At 50.5% G+C, this 16,711-nt stretch overlaps 2 protein-coding genes across 2 annotated transcripts in view; one reads left to right on the top strand and one right to left on the bottom strand.

The window, feature by feature from the left end:
* Positions 1-12,200, bottom strand: part of RAB20 (RAB20, member RAS oncogene family) — a 59,100-nt gene extending 46,900 nt beyond the window's left edge. Inside the window, exon 1 of the mRNA XM_075334338.1 lies at positions 11,849-12,200. Coding sequence (XP_075190453.1) covers positions 11,849-12,023 — 175 coding nt within the window. The 5' untranslated portion in view covers positions 12,024-12,200. The remainder of the gene's footprint in view (positions 1-11,848) is intronic.
* Positions 12,201-12,498: 298 nt separating this feature from the next.
* On the top strand, positions 12,499-15,775 carry PDCD6IP (programmed cell death 6 interacting protein). Its single transcript, XM_075336672.1, has 2 exons — positions 12,499-12,590; positions 12,671-15,775. The coding sequence occupies exon 2, from the start codon at positions 12,774-12,776 to the stop codon at positions 15,375-15,377; it is 2,604 nt and encodes an 867-aa protein (XP_075192787.1). The 5' UTR covers positions 12,499-12,590; positions 12,671-12,773; the 3' UTR covers positions 15,378-15,775.
* The last annotated feature ends 936 nt before the right edge of the window (positions 15,776-16,711 follow it).

Below are 16,711 nucleotides of genomic sequence, written 5' to 3'. Positions count from 1 at the left end.
TTGTTGTTGATCCTTCACCATAACATTAAAATTGTATCTTTATGTTTGAAGCCTGAAATGTGGGAAAAGGTTGAAAAATTCAATGGGGCCGAACACTTTCGCAAGGCACTGTAAATCCTATTGATCATTTTTGGAAAGAGCTGAAACATTCTGTCTGGAAAAGGCAATTTTCAAACACTGGAGCAATTTGCTCTTGAGGAATGGGCCAAAATACCTGTTGAGAGGTGCAGAAGTCTCATTGACAGTTACAGGAATCGTTTGATCGTAGTGACTGTCTCGAAAGGTTGTGCAATAAAATATTAAGTTAAGTTAAGGGACCATCATTTCTGTCCAGGCCTATTTCATGAGTTTTAAGGCTATTTGCCCATGTGTGCATATTGCATGCAGTTACGCTGTGTTCTGTACTGCAGCGTAACTTCATGCGTCCTGCGTCCCCTGCACGATCTATGAAGATTGTGCATAATCCATGCCCACGTTGCGTTTTAGAACGCAGCGATTTGCATACTGCCAAATTGCTGCGTTCTAAAAAGCAACATGTCCCTTCTTTCGGGCGCTTTGCATGCCGTCTCCACTCTGTCTATAGGGAGAGGCAGCATCCAGAGCGCACGAATTCTGCACTCGGCAAAGTTTCAGAACGGAGATTTTCAGCTAAGCTCTGAAGCGGACATGCAGTGACAAAACGCTGCGGTGCAGAGCGCACACACATGAGCACATAGCCTTACTTTTTTTGAATTCTGTGGAAGCAGAAAAGCAATGTCTGACTTGGATTTGTTCATTTTTATAGATTTTTTTTTTATTATTACTTTTGTCAGATTCAAGTTATTTCTGTGACCATTGTGGGTTTTTCTTTCATTAAATGAGGGGTACCAACAATTTTGACCACATTTGTATGATACAGGTTTTTTGAGGTGGCACATAGGTCTTGGGCACTATATCTTCAGTCTGCAGCCCATACTAACACGAGACTACCATGTTTTTCCAAACATAAGACACTGGCTTATACTTTTTTTTACCCCCCCCAAAAAAGCACTAGGGCTTATTTTTGGAGGAGGTCTTATTTTTGGAGAAACATGTTGGGTGTAAGTTTACCCCCAAAATAGCAGACCCTCCCACCCCTTTCCAGGAGACTCATACTTACCAGACCCGGACGTCTGAGTGGCTCCCAGGTCCTTCCTATGATCTCTGGTGGTTGCTGCACGCCGTTTTCCACTGCTGATGGCTGACGCCGACACACGCTGACACTGACACACACACACACAATCCAGCCTTACCGAATACTTCTGGCCGCAGGGAATGATGGGAGAGAGTCATGTGTCTGGCCGCAGGTAACCAAGCCTCTCAGGATTCTGACAGCTCATGCGCGCGGGTGACAGCTCATGCGTGCAGGGGTGCAATCGTGGCAGGTCCTGCCGCTCAACATCGGGTGAGTGATTGCAGGGTGTTTGCTTTCTATAATGAAGTGTCCTGCAGTATCTTTATCTTTTTTAGCTGCATGGACACTTCATTACTGAACTGCGACTAGGGCTTATTTTCGGGGGAGGGCTTATATTTAAGCCTTGCTCCAAAAATGCTGAAAATCCCTGCTAGGGCTTATTTTGGGGGGGAAGGCTTATTTTTGGAAAAACACGGTAGGACGAGCTGTAGTGTAAATAATACCAGGCACGCCATTTTATCTGAATTTCTGAGAACTCTTAAGGCCCAGTCACACACAACGACTTACCAGCGATCCCGAAAACGATGCGACCTGATAGGGATCGCTGGTAAGTAGCTGGGAGGTCGCACTTGAGTTGTCACACAGTCAGATCTTACCAGCGATGCCGGAACAATACAGGTCGCAGTAGCGACCTGTATAACGATCTCAGCAGTCACTGTGACCCTGTCACACAGTGTCAAACACAGCGATGTGTCCTGCCCAGCAGGACATCGCCTTTGAAGAAAATGACCTGGACCATTCAGCAACGACTAGCGATCTCACAGCAGGGGCCTGATCACTGGTAGATGTCACACATAACGAGATCGCTAATGGGATCGCTACTGCGTCACCAAAACGGTGACTCAGCTGCGATCTCGTTATGTGTGACAGTACCTTTAAGCTGGCCATACACATTCGGCTGACTACCATACACAGAAGCACTATTTTGACCAAGCACTACCATGTTGTTTATTTGAAAGATGCTGATACACATCTCTGTCAATAGCTTATATCAGGGAAAACAAAACTAATCGGGAGTCCAAAACTGGACATGCCCAATGACCAATTGGCACGTGCCCCAATATTCAGAGTGTAATCGGAATCTTTTGATATTGGCGGGTTCAGCCAACATTAGTCTAAAGCAGGGGTCTCAAACACGCGGCCCGCGGGCCGCATGCGGCCCGTCAGACTGCTTCGTGCGGCCCCCAGGCCCGTGCCCCTGTTCACTATCGCGGCCGGTGCAGGGGCCGCAGCCACTGTCTGCACTTTGTTAGATGAGTGTTTTGCCGGCGCTGCATTCTCAGAGGCAAGGACTGTGCGCACGCAGCGCCGGCAAAACAACCATCTGATCTGACATAAATCGCTGCCAGGGGCTGCGGCCCCTGCACCGGCCGCGATAGTCACCGGGTGCATGGGCCTGCAGACAGCAAGAAGCAGAGATGAGGAGCCGAGGGAACGCGGGACAGGTGAGAAGAATGGTGTTTTTTTTATTTTTTGTGTATGTGAAGGACGGCACATTAACCCCTTAGCGACCTATGACGTACTGGGTATGTTATGGCTCCCTGGTACTTAAGGATCCATGACATACCTAGTACGTCATGGCGAAATCGCAGCCCCGGTGGCTGCGATCGCTGTTTGCATTGCCAATAGCAAATACCTTAGATTTGGGGAGGAGGGGACCTCAGGAGGGGTGGTGTCTCCTCCCCGAACCTACGGAGGCTGTGATTGGCTGACGAACGCCGCACAGCCAATCACAGCCACTGTAATATTTTAGCCATTGAAAATGGCTGTAACATTGAAATCCAGCCCTGATCAGTGCAGCTGTAGCACCGATCATTGGCTGGAGCTGGGTGACCTCTGTTTCACCCGCCCCCAGCTCTGATTGGAGAAACCGGCCTTGTGACCGATCTGTCCAATCACTGTGGATCTGGGGCCAGAGACCGCCCCCTCAGCTTCACTCAGGAATCTGTGGGTGGAAGCCGAGAGCGATCGGTAAGTTATCACCTTTCACCCGCCGCCGCCACTGCCCCCACCACCCATTACTACAGGATGGGGACATTACTATAGAATAGGGACAAGGTGGGCACATGTCTATAGGATGGGGACAAGGTGGGCACAGTACTATAGGATGGAGACAAGGTGGGCACATGTCTATAGAATAGGGACAAGGTGGGCACATGTCTATAGAATGGGGACAAGGTGGGCACATGACTATACCATGGGGACAAGGTGGGCACATGACTATACCATGGGGACAAGGTGGGCACATGTCTATAGGATGGGGACAAGGTGGGCACATGACTACAGGATGGGGACAAGGTGGGCACAGTACTATAGGATAGGGACAAGGTGGGCACATGTCTATAGGATGGGGACAAGGTGGGCACATGTCTATAGGATGGGGACAAGGTGGGCACATGACTATAGGATGGGGACAAGGTGGGCACATGACTATAGCATGGGGACAAGGTGGGCACATGACTATAGAATAGGGACAAGGTGGGCACATGACTATAGAATAGGGACAAGGTGGGCACATGACTATAGGATGGGGACAAGGTGGGCACATGACTATAGGATGGGGACAAGGTGGGTACATGTCTATAGGATGGGGACAAGGTGGGCACATGACTAGAATAGGGACAAGGTGGGCACATGACTATAGAATAGGGACAAGGTGGGCACATGTCTATAGAATAGGGACAAGGTGGGCACATGTCTATAGAATGGGGACAAGGTGGGCACATGACTATACCATGGGGACAAGGTGGGCACAGTACTATAGGATAGGGACAAGGTGGGCACATGTCTATAGGATGGGGACAAGGTGGGCACATGTCTATAGGATGGGGACAAGGTGGGCACATGACTATAGCATGGGGACAAGGTGGGCACATGACTATAGAATAGGGACAAGGTGGGCACATGACTATAGAATAGGGACAAGGTGGGCACATGACTATAGAATAGGGACAAGGTGGGCACATGTCTATAGGATGGGGACAAGGTGGGCACATGACTATAGGATGGGGACAAGGTGGGTACATGTCTATAGGATGGGGACAAGGTGGGCACATGACTAGAATAGGGACAAGGTGGGCACATGACTATAGAATAGGGACAAGGTGGGCACATGTCTATAGGATGGGGACAAGGTGGGCACATGACTACAGGATGGGGACAAGGTGGGCACATGTCTATAGGATGGGGATAAGGTGGGCACATGTCTATAGGATGGGGACAAGGTGGGCACATGTCTATAGGATGGGGACAAGGTGGGCACATGTCTATAGGATGGGGACAAGGTGGGCACATGACTAGAATAGGGACAAGGTGGGCACATGACTAGAATAGGGACAAGGTGGGCACATGTCTATAGGATGGGGACAAGGTGGGCACATGACTATAGGATGGGGACAAGGTGGGTACATGTCTATAGGATGGGGACAAGGTGGGCACATGTCTATAGGATGGGGACAAGGTGGGCACATGACTAGAATAGGGACAAGGTGGGCACATGTCTATAGGATGGGGACAAGGTGGGCACATGTCTATAGGATGGGGACAAGGTGGGCACATGTCTATAGGATGGGGACAAGGTGGGCACATGTCTATAGGATGGGGACAAGGTGGGCACATGTCTACAGGATGGGGACAAGGTGGGCACATGACTACAGGATGGGGACAAGGTGGGCACATGACTACAGGATGGGGACAAGGTGGGCACATGACTACAGGATGGGGACAAGGTGGGCACATGACTACAGGATGGGGACAAGGTGGGCACATGACTACAGGATGGGGACAAGGTGGGCACATGACTACAGGATGGGGACAAGGTGGGCACATGACTACAGGATGGGGACAAGGTGGGCACATGACTACAGGATGGGGACAAGGTGGGCACATGACTACAGGATGGGGACAAGGTGGGCACATGACTACAGGATGGGGACAAGGTGGGCACATGACTACAGGATGGGGACAAGGTGGGCACATGTCTATAGGATGGGGACAAGGTGGGCACATGTCTATAGGATGGGGACAAGGTGGGCACATGTCTATAGGATGGGGACATTACTAAAAGATGGGGACATTACAAGGATGGGCATAATACTATTGGATGGGGACATTACTATATAATAGGGACAAGGCTGGGGTCATTACTATAGGATGGGGACAAGGTGGGCACATTACTATAGGATAGGGAACATTACTAAAACATGTTGGCCAAAATTTCTATATCGTGATAATTGTAACACTATTAGTTACAAGAATGGGATAAAATGTAAAAAAATAACAAAATAAGGCATGACTTTTTTTTAACATCAAATTATTTTTTTTTTAGATTTAACCAAAGAATGTGCACATTTGTTATAATAAACAAGTGAAAAATGTTGAAAAATCAGTCATCCAAAGGTGTGTAAAAAAATATATATGGTACCAATAAAAATGTCACTTTGTCCTGCAAAGAATGCGGCCCCCCCAAATTATTTTTTTCCTCTGTGCGGCCCATACACCCAGCCGAGTTTGAGACCCCTGGTCTAAAGTGTATGTGGGCTATTAGGTTATGTTCACATCCAACATGGATGCTCTTTTAAGAACTTCATCATTAAGTCCTGACAGACACCATTATAGTCAATGGTGTCCATTAGGCATAGTTTGTGTAGATCATTTGAATTAATTCAATTTTTTTGTACCTATAATGAACAAAAGCAACATTTTAAAAACAAATGAGAGCATTACGGATCCTACTAATTTCTGCAGAACTTGCACTGATGCCAAACTGCAAGAGCGGATGATCAGCGTATATTACCCTTGAGGGCTGTCTGATGTCAATTTGTCTTTGTGTCATGGCACATGGAGGCACAAGACACAAAAGTCTAACTCTCGATAAGGAAACTTAGTATGTCTAACCAAGTAAAGACGGAACGTTATAAAACCCTTCAAGTGGGACAAGAATGCACATGGCTTGCATACAAACAGTATAAGGCTTTATTCACGCATCAATATTTCGTCAGTACTTGTGTGCCAAAACACAGAACTGGTGTCACCTTTTCATTTTCCTCTGTTGGTTCAGCTCCTGGTTTTGGCACATAAATACTGACGTGTGAATGAGGCCTAAGAGGTCACTTTAAAAAACAATTTCATTTACAAACGTCCTAAAAAGCCGTGAATGCACATTTCTTAAATCAGCCATGATAACCAAGAAAGCAACTGATGAATGTGCATCCCAGAAAAGATGCGCTGACGACGTGACCCAGATACTTCTGCATTCTGGTTGCACAATAAATGGAAATTTTGACATTTGGTAATGTTTTATAGAGTAAAAGGCTCAACTGGCAGCAGCATGGTCTCATGATTGAGCAGTTAGAATACATGAGGAGTAGACAAATATTTAGGCAGAGCTCTTGTTTATATCTTGCTGCACAAGCCATGCACCACATCACTTCAGGCCACGTATATTAATTCAGTACGGGGCAGGAATAACATTCACTAAAAGGCTCCAACTAAAAAACATCTAACAAGCTGGATGACACTGAGCGGGATTACTACTGTCTTTGGCACACACAATGGCAAAGGTTTAGCAGCTGCACCTAGGGCTGATTCTCTGTAAAACCACTGTCAGTACCACATGTAAACCGGAAGCACACGGCCCAATGGAAGTCAAAGTGCTCATTACACATGAACCGGCAGTCCACGTGTGGAAGAAATCCCAGCAGCACTCTGATGAGCATGTTGGATTAGACTTATTATAAAGCAATGGGTGCGCAAAAAACAGATCAGATATGGGTTACCATCCATGTCTTATATATTTTCTATGGCTTCATCACAGTCACTACAGGGAACCGATCATGTAAAAAAAAAAAAACAACATTATTAACCTGCACATGGGGTTAATCTAGAAGTTAGTAGTATTCTGACGGCATGCGCTGCTATCCGGAGAGCCCTACTGCCAAGAAGAAATTAACTTTATGGCCCCTGGCAGCCTCCTGCTTTCAGTCATAGGGGTGCAGCTTCAGCCACCACTCAGTACATAGCGAGCAGCAGCTGTGACCATGCCCCCTGCACTGACAGCTTGTTTAATGCTGAATGGCTGTCAGTCAGTGCGGGGGAAAGTCTACAGCTGCCGTTCTCCATACACAGAGCAGTGATTAAACCCGTGTCACCATCATGACTAAAACTCGAACGCTGCCGGGAGGAATAAAGTTCTTTTCCTCAGGGCAAAAAGGTTCAATGTGCAGGCACCGAGGAGGTTTCAAACGCTATTAACCTGCAGATTAACCCCATATTTGCAGTTTAATGGTGGTTTTTACATGTGACAATTTCCCTTTAACCATGTGAAATGCATGCTCAATTGGGTTGAGATCTGGTGGCTGATTAATGGTTTGCCCCTTGTGATGACCCCTTTGTATTTGCACTCAGGAAGTCTTCTCTATATGGCAGGCAGACACTGAAACACCTACTAACTTCCTGGAGAGTGTTCTTCACTAGGGTGGATGTTTTTCTTCCCCATGAAAAAAATTTCAGGATTTTGCAATCACCCACCACTGTTGTCTTCTGTGGACATCCAGGCCTTTTGGAGTTCCTGAGCTCACTAGTGCGTTTTTTTTGCAGAATGTACCATACTGTTGATTTGGTCACTCCTAACATTTCTGCTACTATGATGGATGGCACGTGGTTCCTCCTATTTTGATACACAGCTAAGATAAGCACGCGGCTAGGGGTTTCAGCCTGTAGCCATATGCTTTATCTGTGATGGGTATCATAATACAGGGCTCGTCTGAGGATCCCCTGCACGCACACTGATGAAGGTCTTTGACCGAAACATCTGTGCTTCTGCTGGTCCTACAAGTTCTTCTCAATAAAAGACCACTAGTCACATTTATCTTGAGTGCTAAGTTTCTACATCTACATGAGACGGTTTTGGGCCCTACTTGAACACCACCCCAGAAATGCTGTGTGTATCAACTCACTATGCAACCAATCACAGACGCTAGGACAGCTGGTGGGCAGGGAAAGCAGTGCATATGCCATGAAAGTAATGAGTGGCCCCGGGAGTTAATGCACGGCCTGGAAGCAGCAAACTGCCCCTCCGAAGCCTTGGTAAGTATGAAGCGCGTGCTCCTTTCCTCCAATCCCTTCTACCAACCTTTTTAATCACTGGATTCTGGGCCCCATAGATTTCTGTGGTGACCGCAACCCAGCCTGTATCGGGATTTTAAAAAACAGATATACAGGGACCCGTCAGTCCCGGGTATCTGCGAATCTGCTCATCACTACTCCAGACCTTTTACCTGGTTAAATGATGATGGATTAATGAGGGTATAACCCATGCAATCCATTAAAGAGCTTTTTAGATAATTGTCCAATTACTTTTGGCCCCTTGAAAGAGCAGCTACATATTAAAGAGCTGTAATTCCTAACCCCTTACTCCTATTAGGATGTGGACACCCTCAAAATAAGGATGAGAGTCTGCACTATAAGCCCATATTATATATCTGTATTTTGAATATATTTTGGGAAACAGCTAAAATGCCAAAACCTGTGCCACTGTCCAAATATTTGTGGACCTAACAGTATATGCAAGATTAGTGGAGCAGCCAGTATTCAGAATACATGTCTGATAGATATAGATCCCACCTGTGGGCCCGTATCTGTCTCATGAACAGGAATCTCATCTCAGGCCTGTGTAATTTGAGTGGTGGCCCCACAAGTATTCATACATCAGGCAGTGTCAGTGGTGTGGTTGGTATTCGGTATTAGAGCATTGTCTTGTTCACTACAATGGAACAATACCCTCCTCCACTGCTGCCACTACTTACACAATGAAATCCTCCTGAGGATTTTAGAGGAGGGATCCCATACAATTATATCAGGCCACGGGCTATTGTTTGGAGATAATAGCTGGGGGTGAGGGGACAATTCACTGATAAGAGTCACACACTATTGTGAGGACAGATCTTCTCCAGAGACACCTATGGATGATTTACTGGGATAAAGGTACTGTCACACTAAAGAACTTACCAGCGATCCCAATAACGATACAACCTGATAGGGATCGCTGGTAAGTTGCTAGGCAGTCGCTGGTGAGATGTCACACTAAGCGATGCTCCAGCGATCCCACCAGCAACCTGACCTGGCAGGGATCGCTGGAGCATCGCTACACGTGGAAGCATGCTGCGCTTGGTAACGAAGGTAAATATCGGGTAACCAAGGGAAGGGCTTCTTGGTTACCCGATGTTTACCGTGGTTACCAGCGTCCACAGAAGCAGACTCCCTGCATATTTAGCTGTTGCTGTCTCGCTGTCACACACAGCGATCTGTGCTTCACAGCGGGAGAGCAACAACTAAAAAATGGCCCAGGACATTCAGCAACAACCAGCGACCTCACAGCAGGGGCCAGGTTGTTGCTGGATGTCACACACCGCAACATCGCTAGCAACATCGCTGCTACGTCACAAAAGTCGTGCCTCAGTAGTGATGTTGCTAGCGATGTTGCTTAGTGTGACATGGCCTAAACATTATAAGGAACTCCTCGCTGCTTTTATGTTGTTTTTTTAATTGTTTGACGGGCGAGTGGGTTTTGGACGGGTCTTAGTGAAATGAATATTGTTTTATGGGCAGGCCTAGCACCACACTCCACAAGCAGCGGAGATGTCGCCCACCTTCCATGCCGATTCTCACACCCCATTTACTGATAAGGGTGAAATCCACACACACAAAAATCTGCATCTGAAGGAAGGTCACTGATTCCACTTTCTGCAGCTTAGATTGTTTCCGCTCCATGTGGAAACGACATGATACACACATTCATATATACTGCGTGTATAAGAAAATAACAAAGAATAAGACTATAGCGTAACGACTGTAGAAGGAAACGGGGCATTTAGAAAAATAGTTTGATTGTTTCTTGATTCAACTTCCTCGAAGGGGTTTTCTCCTCCAGAGGCCACAGCCGCCTGCATCCAGATTATCCATATTCTGGATTATTTTTGCAGAATCCTCTAGAAAACACATTGTGGCTCGCTCCATTCTATGCGCTGCTCTCAGGTCAGTCTACCATATACAGCTTCTAGAGCTCACACCTATTATAGTCTATGGGGCTGTTCACATGTCGCTGTTTTTTTGGTCTGCACCAAAACATGGAGACACATATGATATTGACTGCACGCCCGGCAGGTGGAGTGCCCCCTTGCCGCCCGCCCGGCAGGTGGAGTGCCCCCTTGCCGCCCGCCCGGCAGGTGGAGTGCCCCCTTGCCGCCCGCCCGGCAGGTGGAGTGCCCCCTTGCCGCCCGCCCGGCAGGTGGAGTGCCCCCTTGCCGCCCGCCCGGCAGGTGGAGTGCCCACTTGCCGCCCGCCCGGCAGGTGGAGTGCCCCCTTGCCGCCCGCCCGGCAGGTGGAGTGCCCCCTTGCCGCCCGCCCGGCAGGTGGAGTGCCCCCTTGCCGCCCGCCCGGCAGGTGGAGTGCCCCCTTGCCGCCCGCCCGGCAGGTGGAGTGCCCCCTTGCCGCCCGCCCGGCAGGTGGAGTGCCCCCTTGCCGCCCGCCCGGCAGGTGGAGTGCCCCCTTGCCGCCCGCCCGGCAGGTGGAGTGCCCCCTTGCCGCCCGCCCGGCAGGTGGAGTGCCCCCTTGCCGCCCGCCCGGCAGGTGGAGTGCCCCCTTGCCGCCCGCCCGGCAGGTGGAGTGCCCCCTTGCCGCCCGGCCGGCAGGTGGAGTGCCCCCTTGCCGCCCGGCCGGCAGGTGGAGTGCCCCCTTACCGCCCGCCCGGCAGGTGGAGTGCTCCCTTACCGCCCGGCAGGTGGAGTGCCCCCTTACCGCCCGCCCGGCAGGTGGAGTGCCCCCTTACCGCCCGCCCGGCAGGTGGAGTGCCCCCTTACCGCCCGCCCGGCAGGTGGAGTGCCCCCTTACCGCCCGCCCGGCAGGTGGAGTGCCCCCTTACCGCCCGCCCGGCAGGTGGAGTGCCCCCTTACCGCCCGCCCGGCAGGTGGAGTGCCCCCTTACCGCCCGCCCGGCAGGTGGAGTGCCCCCTTACCGCCCGCCCGGCAGGTGGAGTGCCCCCTTACCGCCCGCCCGGCAGGTGGAGTGCCCCCTTACCGCCCGCCCGGCAGGTGGAGTGCCCCCTTACCGCCCGCCCAGCAGGTGGAGTGCCCCCTTACCGCCCGCCCGGTGGAGTGCCCCCTTACCGCCCGCCCTGGAGGTGGAGTGCCCCCTTACCGCCCGCCCTGGAGGTGGAGTGCCCCCTTACCGCCCGCCCTGGAGGTGGAGTGCCCCCTTACCGCCTGCACTGGAGGTGGAGTGCCCCTTACTGCCTGCCCTGCAGGTGGAGTGCCCCTTACTGCCTGCCCTGCAGGTGGAGTGCCCCTTACTGCCTGCCCTGCAGGTGGAGTGCCCCTTATTGCCTGCACTGCAGGTGGAGTGCCCCTTATTGCCTGCACTGCAGGTGGAGTGCCCCTTATTGCCTGCACTGGAGGTGGAGTGCCCCTTATTGCCTGCACTGGAGGTGGAGTGCCCCTTATTGCCTGCACTGGAGGTGGAGTGCCCCTTATTGCCTGCCCTGGAGGTGGAGTGCCCCTTATTGCCTGCCCTGCAGGTGGAGTGCCCCTTATTGCCTGCACTGGAGGTGGAGTGCCCTTTCTGCCGGCCGCGCACCGTTACCTGCAGTGTCCCAGATGGAGATGTTGTAGGGGCCCCACTGCTTCAGGTAGAAAGCTCCTCCGACCGTGCTGACCGTGTCCGCGAACCTCCGCTCCATGTACCGGTGCAGCAGGGACGTCTTGCCCACGTTCATGTCTCCCAGGAGCACCACCTTCACGTCTGGCTTCTTCATCATGATGGAGGCGCTGCGGTCCGGCGATCTAGTGCCCTGACTGCGGCAGGCCGGGGTGGCGGAGCGGCAGGCTGCACATAGCGGAGGCCCCGGATGATGCCCCGCACTCTGCACACTGGTGCACAACTTTAGGAAACACAGGGAAAGTTCAGGAAGTTGCTTCTTGGTTAATGCCGGCCCCTCCCTCTCCTAGCACGGCTCCTCCCTCTCCTAGCACGGCTCCTCCCCTCCAGGCCCAGGTCCTCCCCTACCAGACCCAACTCCGCCTGCTCCGGACCCGCCCTACTCAGCTAAGCCCCTCCCATCCCAGCACGGCCCCTCCCATACCCGGCTTAGCCCTTCCCCTCCCAGCACTGGCTCCTCCCCTGCAATACCCAGCTCCACCCGGTCCGGACCCTCCCCTACACGGCTCAACCACTCCCCTTCCAGCACGGCCCCTCCCCTAACCGGCTTAGCCCTTCCCCTCCATCGCTGGCTCCTCCATGGCCCCGCCCCACCTCCCCATGAAGTGCGCGCCCGCATACTTAGCGCCTCATTACTGCCGGGGACCCCGCTGACATCTTGGCTCGTGTACGTATGTGCGGCGGGGCAGGGCTAGGACGCGGCAGTATATGACAGACAGCAGGAAATGACAGTGCACTCTCTTTCAGGTGACTCACCCTGCCGTGTGACCGAGCAGCACGGGAGGCGGCACCCGGAAACAGCGGCCGATACTGAGGAAGAGAGCAGTCTCCTGCAGGACGCGGTGCAGTCATGGCCGCCTTCATCTCCGTGCCCCTTAAGAAGACGTCGGAGACCGACCTGGTGAAGCCGCTCACCAAGTTCATCCTGAACACGTACCCGGCCGGGGAGGAGCAGGCCGAGTATGTGCGGGCGGTGGAGGAGCTGAACAAGCTGCGGCGGAGCGCGGTGGGGAGGCCGCTGGACAAACACGAGAGCTCGCTGGAGGCCGTCCAGCGCTACTACGACCAGCTCTGCTCCATAGAGCCCAAGTTCCCGCTGTCGGAGGGCCAGCTGTGCCTCAGCTTCACCTGGAAGGACGCTTTTGACAAGGGCTCCCTGTTCGGCGGCTCCGTGAAGCTCACCCTGCCCAGCCTGGGCTATGAGAAGACCTGCGTGCTCTTCAACATCGGGGCCCTGGCCAGTCAGATCGCCTCCGAGCAGAACCTGGACAACGATGAGGCCCTGAAGGCGGCCTCCAGGTACTACCAGCTGTCCAGCGGGGCCTTCTCCCACATCAAGGACACCGTGCTGTCCTCCCTCAGCCGGGACCCCACTGTGGACATCTCCCCTGACACCATGGGCACCCTGAGTATCATCATGCTGGCCCAGGCCCAGGAGGTCTTCTTCCTCAAAGCCACCAGAGACAAGATGAAAGATGCCATCATAGCCAAGCTGGCCAACCAAGCTGCTGACTTCTATGGAGATGCCTTCAAGCAGTGTCAGTACAAAGATGTCCTGCCCAAGGAAGTGTTCCCAGTGCTGGCTGCCAAGCACTGTCTCATGCAGGCCCATGCGGACTACCACCAGTCAGTCCTGGCCAAGCAGCAGAAGAAATTCGGGGAGGAGATCAGCAGGTTACAGCATGCCGCCGAGCTGGTGAAGACAGTCACCTCCAGATACGATGAATACGTCACTGTCAAGGATCTGTCTGACAAAATCCACCGAGCACTGACTGCTGCCAAAAAAGACAACGACTTCATCTACCACGATAGAGTCCCGGACCTCAAAGACCTTGATCCTATCGGAAAAGCACCTCTTGTCAAACCCACTCCCATCTCCATTCCCCTGAGCCAGAAGTATACCGACCTGTTTGAGAAGATGGTACCTCTCGCTGTACAACAGTCAATGAGTCTCTATAACCAGAGAAAGGCCGAACTGATCAACGGCACCATTGCCAGGATGAGAGATGCCACCACTTTATGTAATGGGGTCCTTGCCTCTTTAAATCTTCCAGCTGCGATTGAAGATGTTTCCGGTGACAGTATACCTCAGTCTATTTTGCAGAAATCAAAGGCTGTTATTGAGCAAGGTGGGATCCAGACCATTGATCAACTAATCAGAGACCTTCCAGAGCTGCTCCTGCGAAACAAGGAAATTCTGGAAGCATCGCTCAAGTTTCTTGATGAGGAAGAGGCCACCGATAATGAACTGAAATCGAAATTCAAAGAAAGGTGGCAGAGAACGCCTTCTATTGACCTGTATAAGCCTCTGAGAAGTGAAGGCGCCAACCTTCGTAATGTCTTGGATAAAGCCATTACAGCTGATGCACTTGTAAAGGAGCGTTATCAGACTCAGCGTGAAACCATGGGAATCCTCTGTAAGGGAGAAGCTGATCTCAATGCCGCCATTCCTTCTGCCAACCCTGCAAAAACCATGCAAGGCAGCGAGGTGGTCGTCACCCTGAAGTCCCTGTTGGCACAGTTGGATAATGTAAAGAAAGAGAGGGAGGAACTTGAGAATGATATAAAATCTGTTAATTTTGACATGACAACCAAGTTTCTCACTGCTTTGGCACAAGATGGAGCTATCAATGAAGAAGCATTGTCAGTGACTGAACTTGATCGAATTTATGGAGGTTACACTGACCGAGTGCAGAAGAACCTGAACAAGCAGGAGGAGCTGATCGGTCAAATTCAAGTGTCTCACCAGGAGTTTTCCAAGATGAAGCAGTCAAACAGTGAGGCCAACTTAAGAGAAGAAGTCTTGAAAAAACTAGCTGCTGGCCATGACAGTTACATAGAACTTGTTGCTAATCTAAGGGAGGGAACTAAATTTTACAACGACCTGACGGAAATCCTGCTAAAATTCCAGGGTAAATGCAGTGATATTGTGTTTGCCCGGAAGACCGAAAGAGATGAGTTACTGAAAGATCTGCAGCAAAGTATTGCAAGAGAGCCAAGTGCCCCATCAATGCCAGCTGTACCCAGTTACCAGACTGCTGCGCAATCTTCTGCAGCTGCTGGTGGCACATCAAGCACCCCAACACCAGCTCCAAGGACTCTCTATAACAACAAGCAGCCTCCGCCACGTCCCCCTCCTCCAGCAGTGCCCACAAATGCTCCGGTCCCTGTTAGTGTGGCTCAGAATGTGAACCCTGCCCTAGCAGGTGCCACTGCACCAGCACAGATGCCTCCAGGCACTATACCATCTCAGGCACAGGGTCCTCCATTCCCCACCTACCCAGGATACACAGGGTATTATGGTATGCCTATGCCCGTTGGCTATAATCCGTATATGTATGGCCAAACCATGCCCCCCTACCTATACCAACCACAGGCTGGTCAGGCACCTTACCCAACTCAACCATCTGGTTACCCCTGCCCGCAGCCACCTTACTTCCCTCCTCAGCAATAAGTGTAGACAAAGCTTAAGAAAACTGAAAAGCATCTTTCAGTGGCAGTAAGTGCACTGTATAATAAGAGTCCTTAATCCCCGTTCTGAGAACTTTGAGCTAAACTTCTGGTTGCACTAAGCCATTCCTGCCTGTTTTCACCCGAGACATGATTAGAATGAAAGGGACTCGAGTTTTGCCTGACAAAAAGCAACTGACTTTCTTCAGCTCAATGCAGAGATTTTTTTGGTAATGTGCAGATATCTCTGGTAACACTATGCTCTTTCATATATAGAATTTTGGTTGTTCTCTATTTTTCTTTATTTTTACTCTTTCTTTATATTTAGTTTATTGTATGCTATTTTTGTCTAATAATCAAAAGCCTTGTAAATCATAATGAAAATAAATGTACAAAAGCACAGCACTGTTTGAGAATGTCGGTCTGACGTATCAATCATCCAGAACAATCGGCTCGTGGGGTTACAGATGGTACTGTCATGTTACCCCAAGGTGGTAAGTGGAGAGAATAGGCATTGATTGGGTTAACTGCAGGCTGCAGAAATGTGGATTTCATATGGAAAAATGTTTCATAGGTGGGGATTTACTTTATGCAGTGGCTTCATATATATTTCTGTTCTATGATTTATAGAAAGTCTATGAACCCGAATGACAAATGTGCATTTCCATAGTGTCCATCGTAATTTCCTATCCTGGTTGGTTGGAATTGTGTTTACATGCCCAGGAATCTTACATGTGTGTTGCTTCACCATAGCTGTATACTGTATATGTATGTACTATTTTCTGCCAGGCAATAGTCTGGGGCCAGATCATAATGTATGACCAGCACCTCTCTCAAACAAATGTTGAGCCGACAGTTGGAGCAATCCTATTGCAAACAATAGGATCTGTTTCTCCATTCATTTTAATATTATTTTAGTTAAAGGGAATCTGTCACCCCATCTGAGAGCAGCGTGATGTAGGGGTAGAGACCCTGATTCCAGCAATGTCCCTGGGCTGCTTGCTGTTATTTTTATAAATTCAATTTTTTTTCTGTTGCAGTTCTCTGAATGCTGAGCTCTGTATAACCCTGCCTACACCACTGATTGACAGCTTTCTGCCTATGTACATTGTACACACAACGCTGCCAATCAGTGATTAGAGCTGGCTTCTACAGAGGTCATGAATATGGAGGACTACCTGGCAGCAGGTTTACTAGTCCTCAAGTGATCTGCTGATAACTTTATTATTATAGATTATCAAATCTGCAGCAAGCAGGCCAGTAGCACATTGCAAGAATCAGGGTCTTTACCCCTAGATTATTAAAGGGAACCTGTCATCAGAAATTTAGCTTGAAACC

This window comes from Anomaloglossus baeobatrachus, chromosome 2 (genome assembly GCF_048569485.1).
Source record: "Anomaloglossus baeobatrachus isolate aAnoBae1 chromosome 2, aAnoBae1.hap1, whole genome shotgun sequence".
Classification (NCBI taxonomy): Eukaryota; Metazoa; Chordata; class Amphibia; order Anura; family Aromobatidae; genus Anomaloglossus; species Anomaloglossus baeobatrachus.
The sequence above is the reverse complement of the archived record's forward strand: the minus strand, read 5'-3'. Positions and strand labels throughout refer to the sequence as shown.